The sequence below is a fragment of the Oryx dammah genome, unplaced genomic scaffold (assembly GCF_014754425.2).
Source record: "Oryx dammah isolate SB20612 unplaced genomic scaffold, SCBI_Odam_1.1 HiC_scaffold_8, whole genome shotgun sequence".
NCBI lineage: Eukaryota > Metazoa > Chordata > Mammalia > Artiodactyla > Bovidae > Oryx > Oryx dammah.
Window position 1 is genome coordinate 42070373 of NW_024070192.1, and position 14007 is coordinate 42084379.

The window sequence follows — 14007 nt, forward strand, 5'->3', positions numbered from 1 at the left end:
GCCTGGATCCATTACTCCCTTCCCTCTCCCTCTCTTCTTCCCATGTTCTTCTCTTCCTACCACAGCCGTTCTCCAGATCTGACTGCCTTGTCTCGGCATGACCTGGAAGATAACCTGCTGAATTCTCTTGTCATCCTGGAGGTTCTCTCCCGCCAGCTGCAGGACTGGAAGAGTCAGCAGAGCGGCCCTTACCCCAAAGTCCGGGACAGCAGCACACAGACCGACACCTTTTCCAATGAGGTAAGATATTCCTCCTGAAGTGTGGAGGATCCCAGTGGGCCCTCTTCCTTAAAGTAAATATGAAGGCTGAGGGTCTGGAAGATCCCTTAGGGCTGTGAGTACACACTATACCCCTGGGATACATCAAAATTTTCCAAGGGAATGTAAGCCAGAAAGGTGGTTTTTTTTTTATTTACTTTAATTTAAAAAAAATTTTTTAATCATCTATTTTAATTGCTTTATAATATTGCTTTGGTTTCTGCCATACATCAACAACAAGGGACGTTTTAAAGGAATTTTTTTCTAGATCTTCATCTTCTAGATGCACTGTTGCCAGATTTTTTTTTTTTTTTGGCCATGCCATGCAACATGAGGAATCTTATTCCCCTGAGCAGGGATTGAACCCATACCCCCTGCGCTGGGAGCCTGGAGTCGTAACCACTGGAACACTAGGGAATTCCCTCACATAAATCTTGTACTTATAAGAATGGAAAATAGGCATCAGTTCAGTTGTCACTCAGCTGTGTCCTTCTCTTTGTGACCCCATGGACTGCAGCATACCAGGCCTTCCTGTCCATCAACAACTCCTGGAGTTTACCCAAACTCATGTCCATTGAGTCAGTGATGCCTTCCAACCATCTCATCCTCTGTCGTCCCCTTCTCCTCCTGCCTTCAATCTTTCCCAGCATCGGGTCTTTTCAAATGAATCAACTCTTTGCATCAGGTGGCCAAAGTATTGGAGTTTCAGCTTCAACATCAGTCCTTCCAATGAATACCCAGGATTGATCTCCTTTAGGTTGGACTGGTTGGATCTCCTTGCAGTCCAAGGGACTCTCAAGAGTCTTCTCCAACACCACAGTTCATAAGCATCAATTCTTTGGTGCTCAGCTTTCTTTATAGTCCAACTCTCGCATCCATACATGATTACTGGAAAAACCATAGCCTTGACTAGACGGACCTTTGTTGGCAAAGTAACATCTCTGCTTTTTAATATGCTGCCTAGGTTGGTAATAACTTTCCTTCCAAGGAGTAACATCTTTTAATTTCATGGCTACAGTCACCATCTGCAGTGATTTTGGAACCCCCCAAAATAAATTTTGTCACTGTTTCCATTGTTTCCCCATCTATTTGCCATGAAGTGATGGGACCGTATGCCATGATCTTAGTTTTCTTAATGTTGAGGTTTAAGGCAACTTTTTCACTCTCCTCTTTCACTTTCATCAAGCATAGAATTGTTGCTGAACTATGTCTTACTGTAGGAATTATAGTAATCCACAGACACATGAACTGGTTTGGGGAGGACTGGTTTATCCATTTCATTAGTATCAATGAATGATCTCCAGTAAAATTTTACTAGGTATGTTTATTATTTTAATTAAATAGTGATTCATTTACAACCGATGAAAATATTTGTCCATCCAAGAGTTTTTTCACGTAAAGTCTTATGGTCAGAGGAATTAGAAAATGTTTTAAATTTGTCTCAATTTAGGTGAACTTTTGTTGTTGTTGCAGAGATCTTGATTTAAGGTGTAAAAATATGTTAACATTAGGATAAAATTCTGAGAGGAGTAAAAATTGGGGTTCAAGGAGAAAAAAGGATGATATAAAATTTCTGACAAAGTGCTTGTGTGTGTATTTTTTAAAAATATCAAACATAATAAATCATGGTATTTGTAATATTTATACCATTGGGTATATTTGGGCGTGATGTAACAGTTTTATTTCAAACTGTCAACATTTACAAGGTGGTGAAAATTACAGCCTTTGAACAATTTAAACATCAGAGTACTCAATCTTTCAAAATTATTGTAGGAGATATCAGAGGATGACAGTTACAGACCATTGTCCTAGAGGATTCTTGCTGTGACAGCACAGGTTGAGGATGTCAGGGAATGTGTCAGGGAAGGAACTGAGACCCTCCGTATTATGGCTGTTGAGGTAATAGGGGCTGCTGCTAAGAAGAGATGGTCTCAGAAATTCCCTGGCAGTCCAGTGGTTAGGACTCTATGCTCTCACTGCCCAAGGCCGGGGTTCAATCCCTGGTTGGGGAACTGAGATCCCACAAGCCACTCAGCTCGGCAAAAAACAAACAAACAATCTCTGGATTGAAAATGTCCTCAATGACTTTACCTTTTGCCAAAATCCTGGAAACCACAGGCTCATCATTCTTCCAGCTGCTCAGTTTCTCTCCTGTGTTTTCTTATTTTTGTATCCTTTCCTCTGGTCCTTGACCTTGTTCTCCCCTACCCTGGGTTGACCATCTGTACCTTGAAGCTTGCCAAATCCTTTGAGAGACCACTGAAGCAGAACCAAAGAGAGGAAATGACAGTACCTTCAGCTATTCCCCATCACAGTTTCATGTCTTTGCCGCTTGGCTGCCTCATTGATGCTAATCTCATCACTGGCCTGACTGCCCAGCCCTAAGCAGTGTGCGCTGTTCCAGGGCTCAGTGAGGAACTCCATGTCCTTACTGTAAAACACAGGAGGAGGGAGGCCTGCTTTGCTGGGGCCGGGGGTGATGGATGCCAGGAGATCTGCCTCCTTGCATCCAGACTGCTGCAGCGTCGTGACTCAGCACTGCTGTTCCAGCACTAGGCTTTTCCTTAGGCGATGTATGTCTTGCAGTGGTAATGAAGGCTTCCCACTTTTCTCTTGGAACTTTGAAGTTTCTCTATGGCTTTGCTGCCTTTGAGATCACAGTTATCTACTTCACATAGCACACCATGATTTTCATCTGCTCTAAGATAGTGAACAGACCTTAGAGATTACGAAAATTAAAATGACTGGTAAATAAATATTTGAGAAGGTTACCATTTTTGATAATCAGATAAAAGCAAATTGCACATGAAATGCTATTTTCTTCTGACAAAATAGCAAAGAATAAAACTGGTGGTAAATATTGTCCCATCATCAGTAAGGCATAAATTGGTTGAACCTTTTTTTAATGCTTTAAAACAGTTATATTTAACATTATTATTAAACATTTTCCTCTTCTTTGAACATTATGCCTTTAAATGGGATCACTCTTTCTGCTGCTGCTGCTAAGTCACTTCAGTCGTGTCTGACTCTGTGTGACCCCATAGACGGCAGCCCACGAGGTTCCCCCGTCCCTGGGATTCTCCAGGCAAGAACACTGGAGTGGGTTGTCATTTCCTTCTCCAGTGCATGAAAGTGAAAAGTGAAAGTGAGGTCGCTCAGTCTTGTCTGACTCTTAGCGACCCCACAGACTGCAGCCCACCAGGCTCCTCTGTCCATGGGATTTTCCAGGCAAGAGTACTGGAGTGGGGTGCCATTGCCTTCTCCACCCTTTCTAAGGGCAGTTTAAACTGCGTAAAGCAGTTCAAACTTTTTAACCCAGTAACTCCACTTCTAGGTGTATATCCTAAGGGGGGAAAAATTCTGCATACAGATGATAACTTTAAAAACATGAGAAAGAAAATAATGGTACATCCATAAGATGTAGATATTCTACAGTTATTTAAAAATATGTTCATGAGGCGTTTTCTTGTTTTTCTTTGTTTGTTTTTTGCCATGCCTTGCTGCATGCAGGATGTTATTTCCCTGACCAGGGATCAAAACCATACTCCCTGCAGTGAAAGCACAGAGTCCTAGCCATTGGACTGCCAGGGAGGTCCCTTGAAGAGTTTTTAATAGCATGGAAAAATAAGTTTAATGTAAGTTCATGGTAAAAGGAAATCATGTTTCACCTCTCAGAGGTTTTGAGGTGAAGTAAAATATCAACAGAAGTTAAAAATGAGTGATACTCCACTTTGATAGGTCTTCCTAAAGTACATATCCTAGTCTCAGGCTCTCAATGAGGAGAGTGAACATAAACTCACAGCTAAATGACATTAGTATAATAAAATTAAGTAAGAAAAGCAGGACCCTAATTTTATTTATCTTTATTTATCAATAAATAAATTTTTATTTATTGAGATATCTCAAAACCAATTGTGTTTTTTCTTAAGCATTACTGTCTTTCATCAAATCTAAGACACTGTCAATTTAAAAAGCATACCAATGTCAGTGGTGTTAAAATGTAAAAAGACAGTCATCTTAGAATTTACTGAATATGGTAATTTCCTTCTAAATCCGTAGTCTACAACTTTTTTCACCCTGACACCTGAGGGAGGTAATAGATTCATCAGTTACAGCAAATCCCTATAGCAAGGAAATCTGGTGTGGAAGTATATTGAAATATCTCGGGGTGAATGCTATACTGTTGGTTGAGAATCACGGCTCTCGGTGAAACTAATAATGAATCTTTCTCCATTCTGTTCACTTTTCCATTTCTAAAATTTTATAGTAAACACATAATCAGAAAAAAGTTATTTTAAATTTTATTTATTTATTCAGTTTTGGCCGGGCTGAGTCTTCATTGCTCCACGGGCTTTCTCTAGTTGCAGCAAGTCGGGGCTGCTCTCAAGTTGTGGTGCGTGGGCTTTTCACTGTGCTGGCTTCTCTTGTTACAGAGCACAGCCTCTAGGCATGAGGGCTTCAGGAGTTGTGACACATGGGCTCAGAAGTTTCAGCCTGCAGGCTCCAGAGCACAGGTTCAGTAGTTGTGGCACAGGAGCTTAGTTGCTCTGTGGCAAGTGGGATCAGCGATCAAACCCATGTCTCCTGCATTGGCATGTGGATTCATTACCACCGAGCCACCAGGGAAGCCCCCCAAAATATTTTATTTTTAAAATTTTACTTTACAATACTGTATTGGTTTTGCCATACGTTGACATGAGTCCGCCACGGGTGTGCATGAGTTCCCAATCCTGAACCCCCCCAAAATATTTTTTAAAGTAATTTTAGATTAGTTTTAATTAAAAAAGTAATTTTGTTTTTAACCTACCTCTGGATTTTTTTCTAGCTTGGCTTCATCAAGCCATGAGCTTTGCTCCTGCCTTTAATGGGAAGGGCTCCTGTATATTAGTGGGTGGGAGGGGGCACAAGGTGCTGGCATTGCATATCGTTCCGGCAAAAGGAACAACCCTGTTTCTCTGGCTAGATGAGTAAGAAACTTCAGCATCTTCAGGAGAGCCAGGAGGTTGGACAGGCTCTGCAGCAGGCCAGGAATGTCATGGTAAGTGTTGACTGACCTTAGACCATTGCTGGGTCTCCTGTGAAAATCAAGAATGGAGTGGTGAGCAGATGATGGTACTCAAACGTGGGAGTGAAAAGAGGTTTCCTTTTGTTAAGGACATCTCTTCCTTATTGGGAGCTTGAAATTGGGGTCAGTGGCTTTCCTCCAGTGTCCCTGCTTACTTCCTGCTTAATGACTTTTTGATCTAGCCTAACGTCCTCTCCCTCTACAGCAATCATGGGTGCTCCTCTCTAGAGAGTTGATATCCTTGCTTCACCTGTCTTTGCTGCACTTAGATGAAGATAAGACTGCTCTGAGTCAGGAGGTAAGCAGCATGAAGATGGAGGCAGAGGCCTCTGGTGGGACTGAAATTCAGCCAAAGAAAGAAACCAGACACAGTATCTGATTCTTATCTTGTAGACTCGGCGTGCAGAAACCTTGGTGTCCTGCTGTTTTGATGTGTTGAAGAAATTGAAGGCCAGGCTTCAGAGCCTCAAAGCAGAAAGGGAGGAGGCAAAGCACAGAGAGGAACTGGCCCTCAGAGGCAAGGATGCGGTAAGGTGTCAGGCTTTGGTTCCTGGATGAAGGAGGTCTCTTCCTAAGGTTCCTGCAGGAATACAAATTGACTAGAGTCACAGATGGGTGGCCTGAGAACTACCTGCCCTGAGGAGTAATGAACTCAGCTACTGGTGTGATGGGTAGTTATGGTTTTTTGTGCTGTTTCCTTCTGTACACGATGTCCTCACTGTCTCTTATTTAAACAGGCAGAGACAGTGCTAGAGGTCTTCTGTGCACACGCCAGCCAGCGCATCAGCCAACTGCAACAGGACCAGGCATCCATGGGGGAATTCAGAGGCCTTTTGAAGGAGACCCAGACCCAACTGGTAATTGAGGGCATCTTCTTTCCTGGGATCCACGTTGACACACTGGGAAGGGGGTCATGTACCCATGCTTTCCTGTATCCAATGGGAAGGGGCACCTCCACTGGCAATCCTTCTCATGTAGGTAGGGCTTCACACTGAGCAAGAAGAGTTGGCTCAACAGACAGCGAGTCTTACTTCAGCCTTGCAACAGGACTGGATAGCCATGCAACTGGATGTGAGTATCGGCGGGCATTATACTGCTCCTCTGCTCACAGTCAGCCCTGTTAGAAGTCTTTTTTCAAGCGTGCTCTCTTGACCTATTTGCCTCCCCTGGTAGTATGTAACATGGACAGCTCTGCTGAGCCGGTTTCGACAACTCACGGAGAAATTTACAGCCAAGAGCCGGCAGACCCTGCAGGAACGTGATGCTGCAATTGAGGAAAAGCAGCAGGTACACAGGAGAGGGGACTGCTTAGGCCTGGTTTCCTCCTCCTCCTCCACAGAAGGCCTTTCTGATGAGCCTCTTCCCCTAGACCTATTTTCTTTCCATCTGTGGCTTTGGAGACCAGCCAGTCCCTTTGCTGTTAGGTGGCCTTCCACACCTTCTTCAGCTTTTCTCCTGTTTCTGCTTTTTCCTAAGGATTAGACTTACTTGCTACAGTGAACAAGGAGAGATTGGCTGTCCTGTCTGGAAAGAGTAACTGGACTAAGTCTTGGGACTCCTGATTCAGGAGGAACTGTGGGAAGAAAACTATCTTTTTCTCCTAGGTTTCCAGGGAACTGGAACAAGTCTCTTCCCATTTAGAGGACTGCAAAAGCCAATTAGAACGACTGGAGTTGGAAAACAGTCGCCTGGCAGCAGGTATGCATAGGTGCAAGCAGTTGTACCCTGCTGAGGCTTTTGGCAGCAGAGCAAGCAGCTGCTCTAGAGCACTTGTTTTGGAGCAGAGGTGTGGGGCAGTTTGGGCCTGCTGACCACATGTCGTCATTAGGATCCTTTTGGCCTAGATCTCCAGGCTCAGCTGCAGATTCTGGCCAGCACAGAGAGTCAGCTAAAAGTGCTACAGAGTCAGCATGCCCATTGTACCCAGGACCTTGCCATGAAGGACGAGTTGCTCTGCCGGCTTACCCAGAGCAGCGAGGAGCAGGCTGCTCAGTGAGTTCCTCTTGGGCTGTGGTGGCGGTAAGCATGCAAGAACGGGACCAGTGGAATCTCACATAAGGTCTCTGGCAGATGGCAAAAGGAAGAAATGGCGCTAAAACACGTGCAGGCAAAGCTGCAGCAGCAACAGGCGGTCTTGGCCAAGGAGGTGCAGGACCTGAAGGAGACCCTGGAGGTAAGTAAGGTGGCCTGGGGCGGGGGGCTGGCAGGAGTGTGACTCTTCCCTGATGGTACCAATGTGAGGTTTGAGACTGGACTGGAAGAAGCCTCTGATCCCAGGACTCTGTAAAGTGTCCCACTTGGATGCATTTCCCCGCCTTGCCCCGCCTCACTCCTTGCCTTCCTTCTTTCTCCTGTCTCCCCAGTTTGCTGAACAGGAGAATCAGGTTGCTCACCTGGAGCTGGGCCAGGTTGAGTGTCAGTTGAAAACCACGCTGGAAGTGCTCCGGGAGCGCAGCATGCAGTGTGAGGGCCTCAAGGACACCGTGGAGAACCTGAAGTAAGATCTCTACCTCTCGGTGCTTCTCCCTGAGGACTTCTTGCTCAGGCCCGCTTCTGGAAGCGGAAGTCTCCAAGAAGGGAATTGTACCAGGGTCCGAGAGCCTCTTGTTTCTCGAGCTTTGAATGCAGTTCTGTGGGGGCAGTTTGGGGAGGTGTTCGGAGAAGGTCACCTGGTGTTTGGCCATCTTCTCTGTTCCTTTCTTATTGTTGTTTAGTTGCTAAGTTGTGTCTGACTCTTTCTGACCCCATGGATGGTAGTCTGCCAGGCTCCTCTGTCCATGGGATTTCCCAAGCAAGAATACTGGAGTGGGTTGCCACGACCTTTTCCAGGGGATTTCCCGACCCAGAGATTGAACCTGCATCTCCTGCATTGCAGGAGGATTCTTTACCGCTGAGCTATGTAGGAAGCCCTTCCTTATTTCAAGGCTAAAATTGTATCCTTCCTATTTCAGGGTTAAACTAGCCAGCATCATAGCAGAAACACAGCAGCAAGACCTGGAAAAGATGTGCCAGTATTCCCAAGAGCTGGGGGTGCTGACGGAGCAACTCCATAGCCTGACCCTCTTCCTACAGACGAAACTAAAGGAGAAGGTAGGATACGGGGTTTCCTTCTCTTCCCTTACAATCATATCTCCAAATAAAGACAGTTTTATTTCTTCCTTCCCTGTCTGTAAACCTTTTATTCCCTTTCTTACTGCATTAGCTAGAACTTCCCCCACAACGCTGAAAAGGATTCAAGTTGAGGAAGTTCCCCTCTAATCTTGGTTTCCTGAGGGTTTTTCCAATTGTATCTCTATTGTATAGAATGGTCTTCCTAAAATACTGTTCCATTTCTGTGACCTTCAGTGACTTTCAGTTGCCTACAGGATATCTTCAGCCTGTTGTCTGTCTCCTTCTTTCCTATTATGAGCTCTTTACTCCCACTAGACTGCCTACACACTACACACACATCTCATTTCCATTCTTACCCGAATCCAGGCTGTTACCATGTTCATTCTCCTCTATCTTCAAACTGGAAATGTCTTTTCCTTCCTATTAAAATCCTCCCTGGTTCACCTTCTTTGAAATGTTCCCAAACATCAGTGGACTCAGTGATCTCCTGCTGTATTTCTCATGAGCTTACTCTCCTTTTGCACTTGTATTAATTTTCCTTGGATGTTTGGTCTCTTCTGCTAGACTGTGTTTATAGCAAGCAGAAGTTTAGCATTGCTTCTTTGGCTTCCCCACAGTGCACACTGCAGAGTAAATGGTGGATATCTTTCAGACTGCAGAGTTAATTAGCTTATTCAACAGTTAAGGGCAGAGCCAGAATCCTGAAATCAAATTGATTATGAGCTGACCCCATTCCCCAGCGTGTGATAAGCACAGAAATCTAGTCTTGGGAAGACAGACAGATGTAAATTTGTCATGTTGACTTGGGATTGTGATAGAAGGTTGTATGGCCACAGAGAAAGGAGCATCAGCTTTAGTTTTGAGAGTTAGGATGTTGTCTCAGAGAAGGTGACTCTTGGGCAGAGTCTTGAGGTTAGAAGTTTGTAGAGCAGGGGTGGGTATACAGGAAGGCCCACCAGGCAGAGGGAACAGCATATGAAAGTCGTAGAGGCATTAGGGTACTTTTTGTAGTGTCTACCCTGTGACAAGGCCTGAGTCAGGTACTGGGACTAACCAGGTGAACAAGGCCAAGGCTCTGCTCATACGGAATGTGGTGAGTTTGGGGCCTGGGAAGTAGCCCTTTATAAGTGGATTATAGAAGCTATGTGGGGCAGGGATGACAAGGGGAAGAGGCTGGAGAAGTAGGCAGGAGGCCAGATTTTTGAAGACTTGAACTAATGGCGATTATAGAAGGGATATGGAGGAGGGGATGGATTGAATGAATTCAATACATATTTAGGAAGTAAAGGTAATAGAGGGCTTCTCTGGTGGCTCAGCAGTAAAGAATCTGCTTGCAATGCAGGAGATGTGGGTTAGATCTTGGGTTGGGAAGATCCCCTGGAGAAGGAAATAGGCAACCCACTCCTGTATTCTTTACCTGGGAAATCCCATGGACAGTGGAGCCAGGAGGGCTACAGTCTATGGGGTCATAAAAGAGTCGGACATGACTTAGCGATTACTTAACAACAGAAGGTAATAGAATATGGTGACCAGTTTGATATAGGAGTAAGGTGAAAGAGTGACTGATGATCTTTTTTGCTAGAAAGATGGCAGCACTCTCTAGAACTGAGATTGGCAGACTTTTCCTGTAATGTGCAATATGATAAATATTTTCAGCTTTGCGAGGTATGTGATCTCTGTCTCAACTACTCAGCTGTGCCTTTGTAGCTCAGAAGCAGCCATAGAGAGTATGTAAATAAATGGATGTGGCGATGTTTCAATAAAACTTTATTTACAAAGACAGGTGGCAGGCCAGATTTAAACCACAGGCTGTAATTTGCTGCCTCCCTGCTCTAGGATCTTAAATACAAGTGGGGTGGGACAGGAAAAATGGTTAGCTCAGCTTTATACATAGTAAATTTCAGGTGAACCGTGGAGCAATCTGGTAGATTTTTCACAGGCAGTTGAGCCTTTGGACCGGGAGATTGGGAAAAAGTCCAGTTGTCGAGAGACAGATTGAAGGGTCATCAGTGTAGAAGTGGATGCTTCTGTGGCGCTCCTGAGGGGAAGCCATGTGGGGAATGAATTAGAGTGTAAAGGGGGTCAAGTGTGAACCGGAAGGAGCCCACAGGTAAAGACAGACCTCCGCACAGAGAGAAGAAATGGCCAGAAAGATGAGTCCTACCTGTGGAGCAAAGTTACGTCACAAAAGCTAAGAGAATGAAATTTCTAATAGAACATGGTCATTGGTTATTACATAGGTCAGGTAAAATAAGATCTGAAAGGAGTCCACTGCATTTAAAAGTAAGGATGCCCTTGGAGCCCAAAATAATGAGGATGCCATTGGTGTTCCAATGACGGTGGAATGGTGGGGCAGAATCCCGTGTGTAGTGGCCCAGGGATTCCATAGATGGTGGGAATTTTAGGCAAGAAATGTCGTCTTGTCTTTCGTTTTTTTAAATTGAAGGGAAAGAGAAAAGGCAGTAGCTAAAAGGGTACTTAAGGTAAAAAGAAGGCTTTTTTAAAAAAATTATTGTTCTAGCGAGAGAGAATTAAGTTCAGGGAGGGGAACTAATGGAAAAGTTGAAGGTAGAGAAGAGAGGTGATAGATAGAACAGCATTCCCACGGAGATGGCTAGTGAGTACCTGTAAGTTCAGGGAACTCAACTAACCCTGAAAAGCAGCTGACATTTTTTCTCCTTTGCCCTCAGGCTGAACCAGAGACCCTGCCAATAAGCACAGCCAGTGCTCTTTCCCAGGAACACCCTCCGCCCAGTGACAGCACCTTCTTGGGAAGTGCCCAGACAGCAGAGACAGATGAAGGTTAAAGGCCCTGGAATTGAAGGGTGGGAAAGTTGGGACCCTCCTCCTGGTATCTTCAGCTGTTGAAGATGCTGCCAACAGACCCCGTCTCTCCCGGCTTCTGTGGTGGCAGATCCTTGACGGGGCTGCCAGAGGGGCCCTCTGCCACAGTTGTTTTTGTTTCAGACCCAGAATCCACTCCTGTGCCCTTGCTTGGAAGTGACAAGAGTGCTTTCACCAGAGTAGCATCAACAGTTTCCCTTGAGCCTACAGGTTAGGATGGGCTCCAGGGATCCTGCCTCATTTCTAGATCTGGTTGTGATGATAAAGACTAAAGCAGTGAGAAGTGCTTTGCTCTAAAAACCTCAATTCAATTTGGGCTTATTTCAGTTCTGCCTTTGGGGGATCGGTAATGTTCCGGATATTCAAATCCTATGGGTGGGGAACATGGATAAGAGTGGAAGAAGTGATGGCTATGTACTCCTTCCTTCTGGAACTAAAGGGCTTTGCCTCTTATCTAGTACTTTCTCTTTCAGAAACCCCAGACATTGAGAAGAGCCTGGCAGAAATGGGTACTAAGACTCTGGAACTTCAGAGCCTGTGTTCCTTGCTGCAGGAGTCTAAAGAAGAGGCTGTCAGGACTCTGCAGCAAAAGATGTAAGTGGAGTGCAGTCTTAGTGAGAGAGGCCAGGTTATGTGAGCAGCCCCTTAATGTCAAGGGCCCAGCCAGCTCCTGGTGGGGGCAGGAATAATACTGAATTTTTCCCTCCCTTAGATGTGATCTGCAGGCTCAGCTGCAGGCCCAGGAAGAACAGCATCAGGAAGCCCAGAAGGCAAAGGAAGCGGACATAGAGAAGCTGAACCAGACCTTGTGCTTGCGCTATAAGGTGGAGGAGGGGCCTGGAAGTGAAGCCATGAGGAACTGGGGCAGCTGTGTGGGCCCACTGGGAGCTGCTGTCTCTCCAGGAATCTGGGTGGTGGGGATTTTCCAACTATTGCCCTAGTTTTGCCCTTCCTGGGGTTAGACAATTCACATATTTGGGAACCAGCTATAGGCTGACCCATCTTCCAGGCTGACCTAGAAGTCAGGAACTCCAGCAGAGCTCTCTACAGGGAAATGTGCCTGGCCTGACCTAGCCCTAGAGGAAGAATTGGAGTGTTGGTAATTGGTATCACCTGGACTGAGCATGAGTCAGGCGTGAAATCTTATCTCTTGGCAAGGGCTGCAAAGAAGCCAGCTCTCCCACTGCCTTCTCACCTCCTTTTCTCTCACAGAATGAAAAGGAACTCCAAGAAGTGATACAGCAGCAGAACGAGAAGATCCTAGAGCAGATAGACAAAAGCGGCGAGCTCATAGTACGTTCGTCATGATGCCTGCCCTCTGCCTTCTGTGTCACTATAGTCAGGGTCCCAGATGTGGGAATTGGGTCCCCTGGTCTACCCTTGCTCACCACATGGGGTAAGGATGGAGAGGACCTTTGGGCGCTGCTAGATACCTCTCCATTCTCATCCCCAGAGGCTTAGAGAGGAGGTGACCCAGCTCACCCGCTCCCTTCGGCGTGCAGAGACAGAGACTAAGGTTCTCCAAGAGACCCTGGCAGGCCAGCAGAACCCCGACTGTCAGCCCATGGACACAAACTGGATCCAGGAGAAAGTGTGGCTCTCCCAGGAGGTGACTCAGAGTTAACCAAAGAGCTGGGCAACTGGTGGGAACCTTAGGCTGTGCCCCTACTCATCTGAACGTATCTACAGGTGGACAAACTGAGGGTGATGTTCCTGGAGATGAAAAATGAGAAGGCAAAACTCACGGTCAAGTTCCAGAGCCACGTAAGGATTTCCATGCCATTCCAGGGCTGTTTCCCATCTCCCCTAGCAAGTTCCCTGCCATGTCTACCTTTCCCTACAAGCTATGTCATTCTTTTAAGGATAGAACTTATGCAGCCTATTTGCTTTTTAGAGAAACATCCTGGAAGAGAATCTGCGGCGCTCTGACGAGGAGTTAAAGAAACTAGATGACACTGTTCAGCATATTTATGAGGTAAAGGAGGCATTGATGCAACTTAGGTACTTGGCATAAGGCCTGGCCGGGGGTACTGATAAGCATAGCTCTGATTCCCAGCCTATGCTGAGAGCTGGGCCCTGATTCACTGTTGTGGGCTTCTCTGTGGCTTCCATTTTCTCCCCTCTAAGAGGGTGTTTCTTAGGCCTGGCGCTTCCTGGCCTGTGACCCTGAGCTGCCTTTTCTGAATCTCTTTCCAGACTCTGCTGTCCATCCCAGACGTCGTGAAGGGTTGCAAGGAGCTACAAGGATTGCTGCAATTTCTGAGCTAAGAAACTGAAAGCTGGAGTCTGTTGCACCCCTTTTTACCTGCAACACTCCCTTACGCCAACATCAGGACCAATTGGCTTAGAGCCAGCTCTGTTTATAAAATAAAGTCTATTTAATGTATTTCTTCAGGCTCACCGAATCTTATTTCTTGGGTGGGAGGTGGGTAGATGAGCTCAGGGGGAAGCAGCTTGGTCCTTTTGCCTGGGCTCCCTACCTCCACACACCCCTCCCAACGCATCCAGAGCCACAGCCAGCTCCTGACTCCTTTTCTTGCTTCCCCAAATACTCTGGGCACTGGACTACTTGTTCCCTGGCTCACTGCCTGGTGGGAAACAGACAAGGCTTCATTCTCTTACCTTCTCATCCCCCTCTGGGGTAGCCCTGGTGAATAAGGGGGTGAGGACAGAGAACCCTCTGCCCTGGACTCGCACACTGTTGCTGCCTGTGTTCCACCTACCCTATT

General features: G+C 46.0%; 1 protein-coding gene across 1 annotated transcript in view; it reads left to right on the top strand.

Moving 5' to 3' along the window:
• The window catches only part of SPAG5 (sperm associated antigen 5), an 18774-nt gene extending 5110 nt beyond the window's left edge, over positions 1-13664 (top strand). Inside the window, exons 4-24 of the mRNA XM_040243929.1 lie at positions 66-240; positions 5222-5296; positions 5529-5621; positions 5717-5851; positions 6061-6180; positions 6302-6394; positions 6497-6610; positions 6928-7021; positions 7168-7315; positions 7394-7496; positions 7687-7820; positions 8275-8413; positions 11125-11236; positions 11402-11488; positions 11752-11872; positions 11991-12102; positions 12491-12571; positions 12732-12887; positions 12968-13042; positions 13173-13253; positions 13475-13664. Of these exons, the coding sequence (XP_040099863.1) occupies positions 66-240; positions 5222-5296; positions 5529-5621; positions 5717-5851; positions 6061-6180; positions 6302-6394; positions 6497-6610; positions 6928-7021; positions 7168-7315; positions 7394-7496; positions 7687-7820; positions 8275-8413; positions 11125-11236; positions 11402-11488; positions 11752-11872; positions 11991-12102; positions 12491-12571; positions 12732-12887; positions 12968-13042; positions 13173-13253; positions 13475-13546 (2320 nt within the window). The 3' untranslated portion in view covers positions 13547-13664. The remainder of the gene's footprint in view (positions 1-65; positions 241-5221; positions 5297-5528; positions 5622-5716; positions 5852-6060; positions 6181-6301; positions 6395-6496; positions 6611-6927; positions 7022-7167; positions 7316-7393; positions 7497-7686; positions 7821-8274; positions 8414-11124; positions 11237-11401; positions 11489-11751; positions 11873-11990; positions 12103-12490; positions 12572-12731; positions 12888-12967; positions 13043-13172; positions 13254-13474) is intronic.
• Positions 13665-14007: the final 343 nt, after the last annotated feature.